The sequence below is a fragment of the Pyrus communis genome, chromosome 10, assembly GCF_041283825.1.
Source record: "Pyrus communis isolate YQ-2024b chromosome 10, ASM4128382v1, whole genome shotgun sequence".
Classification (NCBI taxonomy): Eukaryota; Viridiplantae; Streptophyta; class Magnoliopsida; order Rosales; family Rosaceae; genus Pyrus; species Pyrus communis.
This window is the reverse complement of record NC_142574.1, coordinates 18,782,743-18,795,786: the sequence shown is the minus strand read 5'-3', so window position 1 is coordinate 18,795,786 and position 13,044 is coordinate 18,782,743. Positions and strand designations below refer to the sequence as shown.

Below are 13,044 nucleotides of genomic sequence, written 5' to 3'. Positions count from 1 at the left end.
TCGTTGTATATCATGCTTCTGTTGCTCATCACCTATGGGAACCCTATCACTCCGAGGGCACAAGACAGATAATTTTTTCATTCAGTTTTTATCTGGGTATTTTTTGTGGCTGCCATTGTGTGATGATCCAGGTAAAAAGTTTGATTTTTATTTTATTTTTACAGGCTATAGCTAATGTTGACGCTTTGCTGAAGAAGTATGGGGCTGACATTACGGTTATGGGTATGTTTACTGATGAAAATTGATCGCTCTGTTTTTATATTATTTTTTACAGTGTCGAAACCAGGCATTATATATAGAGTTTTTACCGCTCTAACAAGTTGTTGGTAATTTGCAGTTTTCAAGACTGGTGCTTCGAATTGTGCCTTCAGGATCAGCTTATGCAAAGTTTGTGAAATACCAAGGTCATTATTTTGTCAGTATATAAATTCATACTCTTGCTGGCTTCTAGCCCTACTATTTGAATTTCTCTCATAAGTTCTGTGTTTACTTTTTTTTCTCATTCGAGTAAACACATGACCATATGATTTAAAATGCAAAGAGAGACGATGAACTGTTTTTGATATTTTATTTCTCTTGGTGGGTTTAGATTTGGGCCTTTTTAAGTTGGATTCATGAGTTTTGCTTAAGATATGATTTTTGGGTTATGAATGATCTGCCGATGCGAAAGTTTGCATTTTTTTGCATGGTTGGATTCATGGGTTTTGCTTAAGCTTTCAGGTAATGGCATTTCCAAAAAGTAAAATTTTGCATCTTTATTTAAGGCTTTTAAGCTAAGAATTCAGCTTTTGGGTTGCCTTGAGATCAGGATTTATAGAAACGCTTTTCAGATTCTGGGAAGGTCTATTGGTTGGGCTGATATCGTGTCTAAAATTTCTGTTCTGTTATTAAGCTTTGTGATCGTGTATGTATTGGTTGTTTTGTTTCTTCAAATTGTGTGATTAAAAGAGACCCTTTTGAAATTATGTGAAAATCTATATTCTGGATGAATCTAATTAGTTAAATTTGTAATGTTTAAGTTATGTTAGAAATCTAATTGCTGAAATTTGAGTCTTTTTCTAAGTTAAGCATTTAGTTACTGAATTGCTTGAAATCAGTATTTAAAGAATTTTTTTTGTAGAGCAGGCGTTTTAGCCCAATTTGCTAAAAAAATTGTTTATTTTTAAGTTAATTATGTATGAATTACTTGGAAATGTTCATATGAATTTGGTATAAACTTCAATAGAACTTATATCTGCATGTTGAATTTGGTGAAAACAGAACCCAATAATTCCACTTCAGTTGTTATTTCTTAATGAAAGAAACTAATACAATAATTAAGGGTGCCTTTGGGACCCGATTCTGTGCGGATTAGAATTATTTCCTTAAACTATAGGTACCAAAATGTTCGGGAGATCTACTAAGAAGAGGAAAGTGAGTGAAATGGGAATGACATGGACGTTGATGATGAGGATGACTACTGTTCAACGAGTCAATCTGAAAGTGAGTGAAATGGGAATGACATCGACGTTGTCTGGAGAAAAGTTTTGCTCCAGACATTCCCAAATAGCTTGGGATGTGGCAAGACCAACAATCTGAGAGAGAACAGGTTCCGTAAAAGTCGCACGAAGTAAAGGTTTGACTTGACCTTCCCATAGAAGGTAGTTGGTATCTGTTAGTTTGACAGAAACAAGGGTGGCAATATTTGGAGTAGGAGGAAGAGAAGAAGAGGAAGAAGCAGCCATGAGGGAAAGCACTAGGGATTCCAAGATCGAAACTTACTCAAATGTACATGAGTACAATATTTATACATGAACTGTCCTCATAACCATCGTAGATTAATTACAACATAAATGACAAATGAATTACATAACGGAAAGTGGTTAAAAAGAACTTGTAACAAAATAAAGTACAAATAAATTGCAGAACGAAAAGTGGTTACAAAGAACTCATTCAATAGACGATTAAGAGGGCAACTCCCAAGCAGCTTCCATTTGCTTCCTCCGACTCATCACTTCCACTTTCGTCCTCTGACTCATCGCTTCCACTTGCTTGCTCGGATTCATCGCTTCCACTTTCTTCATCAAGAGCCATCTCTTCCACTTGCTTCCTCAGATTAGTTGTTTCCACTGGCTTCAGGATCAACACTCCCACTTGCTGCAGACTCATCTTGTTCTTGTCGCGAAATGACTTCAAATTTTAATTTCTCTGCATCTTCGGCATACAATAGGCATATTCCACAATTTTCCACCGTATAGTTGTACTGGAAAGGTTTCGTTTCGAAGTGAACAGAGACCTCAGTGACACGGCAGTAAAAATCCGAGGACCATTTTGCTCGCTCTTCATATTCAAGGTCTTTATACAATACGAACACGTGCCTTGAATCTAAAGTGCAACCATCACCATTTCCACCCTTGCACGGGACAAAGACAGGACAATCGATTCCATGACTTTCACCCTCTTCAGTTTTGAAATTATACTTGCACTCAAACTGCATACCTGATTGATCTTGACGTCCGGATGCGACAACAGATGGAGCGACTCCCAAGAAACCTTTTCCCGATTGATCTTGGTGTCCGGATGCCACAACAGATACAGCGAATCCCAAGAAACCTTTTCGAAACCAGTTTGCAGGAAGCTTGACATTTATTGAAGCCCCCTCATTTTGATGTACGAACCAATTTGGAATTTCGTATCCCGGACATACAATTGTAACTAAGGGCTCAGAAAACTTTTGCTGCAACATTAATTGACATCATGTTACTTAACATACAGAGAGAGAGAGAAAGAGAGAGAGAGAGAGAGAGACATACGTAATCTTCCTGTTCTTCTTTGCACTTTGAAGACGCAGTTGCCACTCGCATGATTCTAAGCTGTGCATCAACCATTATGCTGCTTCTTGCATCAGCATCATAACCCAACCTTCCGCAATTATAAAAGTGAAGTCGCTCTTGAAGCAATTGATATCTATTCCAACATTGCGTAATTGCAGTCATTGAACTTGACACTGCCATCAGTGACTTGCACCCATCTGCTTGAAGAAGACTTAGCACTGGGAGCTCTGGTAATGATTCAAGGCTCATGCACTCGATTAAGAAGAGGAAAGACAGCTGAGGAGCTTGTTTGATGGTTGAGGGTACGCTCCGAATTTTGGTTCCATTCAGATTAATAGCCAATAATGAGGTTGAGCAAATGAGATCCTCAGGGATTTGTAAAATTCCGCTATGACCGAGGTCTAGTACTTCAAGAGAAAGCAAACCAACTGAGCCAGTCGGTTGAGGAAAATTTTGAAGTTTACAACAGTCATTAAAGCTGAGAATTTTAAGATTTGTTAAGTTGTAGATGCTACTTGGGACAACTTTAAGTTTCTTGCACCGACCAAGATCTAATGTTTGAAGGCCAACTAGATTTCCAACAGACTGGGGAAGCTCTTCAACTGCTGTCCCTTCTAAACGAAGAAACTCCAGGTGTTCCATTGGCTCCAATATTTCAGGGAATTTGTAAAATCTAGTGCAACCTGTGAGATCAAGTCGCTCAAGAGATTTCAACTTACAAATGCTCGACGGCAACTCCTTTATGCCACTGCCGCTTAAACGTAAGATTTCAATGTTGCCTGGCATGTCTGGAAGATACTCGAGACTCTTGCACCATGAAAGATCAAGATAAGTAAGCTTGTCAAGATCTTTAAAATACGAAGGGATTTCAACCAAACTTTCACATCCGCAAAGATCTATGTGCTCAATATTTGGACTCCCCAAGAGGTTTGGAAGTGCAGTTAGACATTTGGAATAACGAAGTTTGATCACTTTTAAGTTCATAAGATTCTGTAACAAATTAAATAGAAACGGTAAGAATTAACAACTTAGTCTGAATAAGTTCTACACTACTAGTATCGTTCACAAAATATATAATAAACACATATACCTGGCCTCTATTCCAAAGTTGCGTGACTTGGCTCTCCGGCATATGAAGCTCAACAAGATTTTCAGGAGAAAATTTTGGGGACAAAGTTTTCAAAGGATATCCCTTCCAGGAAAGATAACGAAGAGAATTGGGAAGAGAGAGAGAAAGATTTAATTTGCAGTACTCTCTAGAACTGTCAGCATTTTGCCACATAGAGTCTTTCAAGCACACGCTAGAATTATCAACATTGAGCAATCTCAGATTATACATATTTTCGAAGTCTGCACGATCCAAGTTTTGCTCTCCAATGCTGGACTCGTTAAAGAATATGGCTTGAACCTTTTCCGTACCCTGACAATAAACAACAAAGCATAAATGAGAACACATTAACATGCAACAAAATTTAATCAAAACTACATTTGTAGGAATATGACTTATTTATTGTAATTGAGTTTTCTCTAGTTGTCTTCTCATAGGAAGTACACGGTGTCATATTCATCTCTTTCTTTTCTTTATTGTTTAAAAGGAAAAGTGAATGCACTTGTGGCTCTTACCGTGTCATTTTTCAATACATGATAGACATCCTCAGCAATGAACAGCCTACTCCGTCGTCCAGGCTCTTCAATACATTGTTCGAGAACAATTGCCCGACCCGTTTCTTGTACCAAATCATGCATATCTATGGTTTCCCATTCCGAATTAATCGATATGAGAGACCGATCACGGAGAACTCTAATTCCATCTGCCGCACATAAACCACCATGCATTTGGCCAAAATTTGCCATTTTTTTTACATCTTCAACATGATACCCTTTATAAAAGCATGCTATATCAAGAAATATCTCCTGCTCATGTCTTCCTAATCTATTATAGCTTAATCTGAACGTATTTTGAATTTCTTCATTGGGATAATTTCTCAGTTTTCTCAATACATCTTCGCACTCGTCTATGCTCTCACATGGAAAGAATAAGGAACCCAAAATTTCAAGAGCCAGTGGAATGCCTCCAGCATATTCTACCACCCTTTCCGACAACTCCATATATTCTGCTGTAGGAGGGTTATCGTTGAAAGCATGAAGTTGAAAGAGCCGAAGAGCGTCATCAGTTTTTAATTTCTCAACCTCATATATATATTTTTTATCACTAACAGCTTTCAAGAGTACGCTCCATTCTCTACTTGTTACAATGATTCTACTTCCATCGCCGTACTGAAGATTATCCGCAGCTACATCTTTTATTTGCCTTGAGTCAGTAACATCATCAAAAACAATGAGAACCTTTGTACGGCTGAGCCTTTCTTGAACAGAAGTTGAATCTATGGAGAGATTTTCTTCCTTTAAGATCTCTTTAAGAAGTGTCTTTTGCAATTGATCGATTCCATCTTTTTGCTCTGATTTCTCCCTAACATTGTAAAGAAAACAAGAAGCTTCGAAGTTAGAAGAGAGTATCTTGAACATAGCCTTGGCAAGGGTGGTTTTTCCAATACCTCCCATACCCCAAATGCCTACAGTGCAAACATCTAGCGAATCATTAATGCTTAATAATGATTCAACTTGCTCGATGCGGCTTGTCATTCCAACCAAGCCCTTTAAATCATATGCGGTTTCACGTTTCAATTTAGTTGAAATATCTTCCACAACTTCTTCAATGAAATCAGCATCCGTCCTGCAAAATATGAATATGAATGACAAGCAATATATAGTAAGTATTACCTTCACTAGTCTATAAGAATTGTTTAAATCAGATAGTCATAAATAGAAATTAGTTTTTACTAAAACCCAATTTAAAAACAATGTACACGCACAGTGTATTGACGTTTTTGCCTCTATTTCATAGTTTAACTTTTTTTTTATTTTTCATTTTGCACAGGAAAATTACTAATATGCCCTTTGGCCCCGCTGTTATCGATTTAGCCGACGTTTGTTCATTTGATATTGCTTTCTTCCAGTGTCGCTCCCTCCTTTGGATGAGAGATTTTTCAGTGTAATCGGCATACAGGATGGTACACCACGTTTTATTATTCAAATAATGAGATATGTGTGCTAAAAAGTTAATAACTTCAAAAATAAAATTTCTCACCACTTCTATTAAAACACATGATGTACCACTTGTATTCAGTAAGGTATACACAAGGACTATAGGATTAGTGTAAGAGAGTTTTAATGACACTTTTGGTATTGTTTGCTATAGGATTAGTATAAGGTATACACAAGGGCTATAGGATTAGTACAATGAAGCATTGGAGGAAAAAAAAAATAGGGTAAATTGTTTTTTTTCATTTGAATAACAGTTTGCTTGATGATGTGGCGATTCATTTCCCAAAAAAAAGATGATTTTGTATGGGGTTTTCAGTAAGGTATACACAATGTCTATAGTATTAGTATAATGAAGCATTGGAGGGAAACAAATAGTGTAAATTTTTCATGGTGTATAAGATAATTTGATGAATCGGTCATGGTTTAGAATTTTATCAAACAGCATTATATTTGTATTGACTATGGATAAGTTACATCAGAATTTTATCAAATAGTATTATATTTGCATTGACTATGGATAAGGTACAATCTGCCTAATTTCCCTGAAAGCAATATTTTCATGTTCACTGCACTTTGGTCAGATAGATATCAAAATAGTTGTTTGCTTGAGCTGCTTGGCAGAAGCTTTCCAGGTCTCTCAACTCCTTTTCAGGTGGAGAAAGATGAGATTTTGTTAGGTGTTTTGAGTGTTAAGCACGAGTAATGTGTTCTGTCCTAACAAAAGCTTTCTTTGGAGGGAAACAAATGAAAAAGGTTTTGAGACTCACATACTTGAGATATGTATTGGTTTGGAAGATTTACTTTGTTCGTAAATTTGAATCTTTTAAGCACTTTGTTGGATACAAATGGTTGTAGTAATATTTTCAAAATATTTACCATATTCGTGGATTTTATATTTTAACTAACTTTTGTTGTGACCCACAACATCGCGCGGTACCTTGCCAGTTAAAGTCTAACTAATCAATATCCATTCCTATAAAAATAAAAAAATAAAAAATGAAAAGAAATAGTCACAAATAGAAATTGACACAAAGTTGCAAAGTAAGTTACCCTTTGTTGTTTGAATAATCAGACCCACATAAACCGGTTGCCTCCACCAAAGCAGCTTTCCACTCGATCACCTTATCCATACGGTCCTTGAAACGATTTTCAAGTTCAGCAAATGCATCTGCATAACTCCCCTTTTGTTTTCGCACATCTGATGGACTGATGTCGTAAAAAATGGGTACAACCATCTGGCCATTTTTCTTTTTGCATTTGAGTATATGCGCAAGTTCAATCAAGCACCATGTGGAAGACGCGTAGTTTTTGGAGAAAATGATCACCGAAAGCCTTGATTTCTCTATTGCTTCTAGGAGGGTGGGTCCAATTTCGTCTCCTCTCTTCAGCCTGTAGTCTATGTAGGTTTCAATTTTCTTGCGAAGTAAGGCAGCATGAAGATGGCTGGTAAAATTTTTGCGGGTGTCCTCGCCTCTGAAACTAATAAACACATCATACTTTTCTCGAAGAGGGGGCATATCAACATCATCATCGTTATCATCAACAGCAGCATCAGCAGCACCAGAAGAAGAAGAAGTCGAGGAAGAAAATGTCAATGATCTGCAGTACATGTACAACAGAGTCCCAATGGCAATGACGATGATGTTGAAAACTTGAAAGAACCCAATCAACTCCATCCCTCTATCTGTTAGAGAAGAGAATGAAGCAATCAAAGCGAGAGTATTTGATTACAGAGAGCAGAAAGAGAATCTGAACTATTCTTGCATTTGAGACTATATCAGATTTTAGTACAGAAAAATTGAAATTGTACTAGTTCTTGTTGAGTATGTGCATAAAGTTACAAACACACCAGCTGAGGACAAAAATTAAAAATTTGGAGAGACAGAAACTAGTCACCTAACAAGTATTTGATAATGCTACTACATTAAAATTTTCTTTCAAATATGCTTAATTGAAAGAAAAATTTGTCCAAAACACACTCTGTAAGGCATCTTTCAATAAAATATACGTACAAACGACAATCCAAAAAAATCATCAAATATCAAACAAAAAAACCATAAAAAATAAAAAGACGAAATTGCTCAAGCATATTCGGCGTTGAAATTGTTTGCATTCAAACGGAAGAAAACGTTACAATATATCCTAGTTGAGGGCTTTAACAAATAAAGGTGAAATTAAGAATGAATGTCCCACCTCCTCCTCTATGCGAGGGAGTGCCCGGTGCTACTGGACAATTTCTACTCTATACAAACAAATCTAATCTGTACATTGTTTTTTAAAGCCTAGGGTCCACATTTATATTCAAATGTTAAATTCAGTAATATGTGCCAAATCAAATTTGGCCGATAATTAACATAATACTAGATAGTAATGTTCGTGCGTTGCTGCAGGATTAAAAATTATGTAGATAATTATGTTTGAAAAGTCATCAAAGTTGAATCTAGTGTAACGAGTGCATGGAGAACCTTTGAATAGTGTTTAAAGTTGAACGAATAAATGCATTGATAACTTTGTAAAAGTGCTTAATTGTAGGTAATAGATTTTGAAATTAGGATTGATAAAGGCAAAAAATGGTAGAAGAGGAAAGTCAAATTTCCAATCAATTATGTAAAAGCATTAGAGACAGATTATAGGTAGATATTGAATATATTGATCTGCAACTAATTGATTATGTAAAGAAAGTTATTGCATGATTGAAATAATAGTATAATATCTTAAAATAAAAGTGACTATAGATGAAATTAATAAATTGCAATCGTTTTAATAAGAACAGCGGTTTGAGAATTTTGAATATAACTGGCTCTACACCCTCTTTTTGGTTGGTGACCATAATTGACAAAGAGATTATATTCATTGTCATTGTTTTGTTTCTGCTTTACAACATCGTTGGTTAATGCATTTATGGATCTTTTAGACATATTGCAAACAAATTGTTATGACCAATTTAAAAACCAACAACTGCAAACAAATTGGGAAAAAGGAAAAAAAATTAACAAAGATGCAACACACATATTAAAATAACACATATAACATTAAATGCAAACAAACTACTAAAATTAAAATTTCAATTTGAGTATAATAAAACCTAAACAGAATATGAAACTTTCTTCTAATTGTAAAAAATAAAATTAAACCAAATGGTATAAATTTGAACTCAATAATTTTAGAAGTTTCACTTACCTTTTGTGTAGAGAATCTTGCAACGCAAACAAAACCAACTTGATGTTAAATAATGCCACGTTCTCAAACCCAGTGGAAAACCAACATAAATATTATTGAACAATAAATTTATTAAACTATGAAGTAACAAAATTGTTAACCACCACCAAAGGTGTTTTAACCTATAAAAGAAAAGAAAAAAAAAATTGAACCGCACTATAAAAGACATAAACGAAAATACAAATTTAACACGGAATGACATTTGATATACCAAAAAATTTTGAAGAATGATACAAATACCAAGACACATTTATACAAGTGTGTGTGTGTGTGTGTGTAAACAATTATTAATATAATTAAAAAAAAAAATTCTAAATTCTAAATTTGACATTACCTGTCAGCTCACCCTTTTTTTTTCTTTTCAATTTCAGCAAAGGCACTTTGTAGCTTATATAAATTGTTGTGGCACTAATCTGCAATATAAAACGTAGTCATAAATAAGATGTACAAAACAATAACACTATAACAATATTTGTTTTCATTCAAAACAGTGGCAACACACACACACACACACACACACACACACACATATATAAACATTTATCAAAATGATTAACAGAAATTTGTAAATTCCAAACTTAACGCTACTTAGTAGCCGGACTCACCCTTTTTTTTTTCAATCTCAACAAGAGCACTCTGTAGCTATATAAATTGCTCTGACGATGATCTGCAATAGAAAATACAGTTACAAATCAGAAACACAAAGGACCAATATTACAATGATTTTGTTTTTCATTCAAAGCACTAATAACTGAGAAAGCTCTATTTCTAAGAAACATTAAAAAAAATTACAAAGCGCACTCACTTTAAAATGAGAAATCACTATCTAGGCACATAATTTTTCTTCCTCTTTATTCTTAAGCTCTGTTTCTAAGAAAGATTAAAAAAATTACAAAGAACGCACACTTTAAACTAAGAAATCTCTATCCAGGCACATAATTTATCTTCCTCTTTATTTTTCCCCCTTCTTTTAACCAATATTTTGTTTTTAATATACCTAAATATAAATCCCAAATCGTAATCATCATACGGACTTCACTCAGCTACCTAAATGACTATTTTCCTAAGTATACACACATATACATGTAAATACCTGGGCATTCTTATACAAAATTTTCATTCATAAAACACACTCCATTTTTAATCCAACACAATATACACCTTAAATTATAATCTGAATGTAGTTGAACCTTATGATGTAATTAAAAAATAGGAACAAAGCGAAAATGTTATCTACATCATCCTTGACTTTGTAACCATAATAGACAAACTTGCTTTACAACAATGAGTGTCCATACTGTTATCGACATTATCCTTGACTTTGTAACCACAATTTAAGCATTCATAGTCATGGCTACATCGTAGCACTATCTAAGGAAAATTAGTTCTGATACATCGAAAAAGCCATCAAAATCGCCTAAATTCGCTATTTTTTATTACCAGAGCTCAAGAATACTGAATTCCACAAACCCCCAGCATTAGTAAACACCAAGCCCTGAAACAAAATTCAAAAGCAACAAGAAATGAACCCAAATTAGACCAATAAACACTCAAAAGTTTTACAATATTTTAGCTTTAATTAACCCCAAATTTGAAAACTAATTATGGAAACAACACAGGAAGCAAAACCCAATTCATCATCCCTCTACCAAAACATGCAGAAACAGGTGTACCAAGCAGCAATTTAACTAATGAAAACAAGCATATTCAATATTCACAAAATACAAACTAGAACAAACACATAGCAAGCTCAAAAAACTGACTTGATCCAATTGAGTTGACCCAAGTCTCCCAAAACATACAAAAATCCACCTAAAAGTTCAAAGCTCTGGGAAAATTTCAAAATACTCACCTGAGATAATTCCCTTGCAGAAAACACAGATGAATCACAGATCCCGGAGAAGGGTTCTCGAATCCACAGCAAAGCTTCCTTCTTTTTCCACAAAGACAAAGACTTTCCCGGTCAACCAAAAAACAAGTGCAACATGCAATTTATATAAAAATACTTGCCCAATAATTTTTTCTGGGAAAATTGTGAAAAGGTGTGTGAATGGAGATGGATTTTTCCAGAAAAAAACGTTTGGATGTGATTGGAGAAGAAAAGACAGGAAAAGAGAGAGGGCCAAGAAAGCAGGCCATTTTTGTCCAATTCAGGCCATCTCTAACCGAAGGTTGGACAGAGGATTCGTTTTAACCCTCTAGTTCACCAAAAAATTAATATTTTAATTAACAGTACATGGTCATATTTGCTTCCATCTCCAACCAAGTGCCAAAGAATCATAGGGCTCGTTTTAGCTCTATTACAAAAAATCATCTCCAACCGAGGGGTAAAAGGTCATAAGGCCAAACATAATTTATTATTTAAAAATTATAACTTAAATTCAAATCCAACGGCTAAGTGATGTCAGCTAGCTGTTGGTAGCTGATGTCATGCCATTAGATTTGAATTTTTTGTTTTTTTTTTTGCTATAAATAGGGTGGATATTGGGCTATAATTTACAAAACTTTGAATTCAATCTATTTCAATTCAATCTTTTTCAATTCAAGTTTGCAATGAATTTTAACTTTGGATCCTCTTCGGATTCCAACTAGGGATCCTCATCCAAATCTAAATTGGAAGAAAAATAGGCACAAATGAGACGAGAAAATGAGCAGTCTGATGAAGAAGTTCAAGCAAAGCACAACAAACAAAATAAAGCAGCAGCCATGATTGCGGCCATGGTGTGTCAACTAACTGAGGAACAACTTTAATAGGATGGCTCTGTTGCTGGTTGCTCTTACAAACCACGGCACAGAGCGATGACGCATGCCAATCTGATTAACAACTACTTCAACCCCAACTCGATGTACACAGAAAAGGATTTCAGACGTCGGTTCCGGATAAGACGTCATGTCTTCGAGCATTTACTCCGTGATGTCCAACAGGTCAATCTATATTTTCGACAGAAGCGTGTTAGAGCAAGCCACCCTCGTTTCTCACCTCATCATAAGGTTACTGTTGCACTCTGAATGATGGCTTATGGCTCCCCAGCTGATTCGATGGATGAAACTCATGGTATGTCTGAGTCTACATGCCTTGATTCTTTTGAATAATTCTGTGACATAATTGTTCAGGTTTACAAAGACGAGCACCTCCGCGAGCCAAATCAAGAAGATATGAATCGGCTCATTCGCAAAGCTGAAGACCATGGGTTTCCAAGCATGATAAGGTCATTAGACTGTATGCATTAGGATTGGAAGAACTGTGCCACCGGATGGTAAGAAGGCTTTAGCGGAAGGTTGAGAAAGCCAACTGTTGTGTTAGAGGCGGTTGTCTCATAAGACACATGGATCTGACATGCTTTCTTTGGAGTCCATAGATCCCAAAATGACATTACAGTTTTTGGACATCCACCCCTCTACAATCGCCTGACGGGAGGTAAAGCACCTCAACTTGACTACTACATCAACTGCCATCAGTATAATATGAGGTATTACTTGGTAGATGGCATCTACCCAAAGTGGGCGACACTTGCCCAAATAATTCCAAATCCTAGGAATGATGCGGAAAAGTTGTTTACCTTACACCAAGAGGCATACCGGAAAGATGTTGAGAGAGCTTTCGGTATTCTACAAGCACGGTGGAAGATCATCAGCGAACCAAGAAGAGGGTGGAGTCGAGAAAATTTGGACTACCTCATGATGTCTTGCATCATATTACACAATATAATGGTGGAGGATGAGTGAGATGAGTATATTGATGGAGAGTTCGATGACGACCAAGAAGATCCAAATAGGTCAAGAAGGGCTCATGCAAAAATATATGATGGGTCTAATTTGTCTTTCAATCCAAGAACTAGTAATATCTTTATAAATGAGTACATGAGGCGTTATAAAATGATGCGTTCTCGTGCCACAAACAAGTACC

General features: G+C 35.6%; 2 protein-coding genes across 10 annotated transcripts in view; one reads left to right on the top strand and one right to left on the bottom strand.

Annotated features, from left to right (window-relative positions):
• Positions 1 to 13,044, top strand: part of LOC137727698 (protein HIGH CHLOROPHYLL FLUORESCENCE PHENOTYPE 244, chloroplastic-like) — an 89,307-nt gene that overhangs the window by 39,013 nt on the left and 37,250 nt on the right. The gene's annotated exons all lie outside the window — the stretch shown is intronic.
• Positions 1,743 to 13,044, bottom strand: part of LOC137729348 (disease resistance-like protein DSC1) — a 96,645-nt gene continuing 85,343 nt past the window's right edge. For 2 of the 9 annotated variants that reach the window (XM_088677923.1, XM_088677921.1), the window contains exons 4-10: positions 9,743 to 9,804; positions 9,472 to 9,550; positions 6,969 to 7,602; positions 4,437 to 5,547; positions 3,904 to 4,233; positions 2,793 to 3,803; positions 1,743 to 2,716 (exon numbers count right to left, since the gene is read on the bottom strand). In XM_088677923.1, the coding sequence (XP_088534049.1) occupies positions 2,096 to 2,716; positions 2,793 to 3,803; positions 3,904 to 4,233; positions 4,437 to 5,547; positions 6,969 to 7,602; positions 9,472 to 9,550; positions 9,743 to 9,804 (3,848 nt within the window). In that variant the 3' untranslated portion in view covers positions 1,743 to 2,095. The other 7 variants (XM_088677925.1, XM_088677929.1, XM_088677927.1 and 4 more) reach the window with 7 other exon arrangements.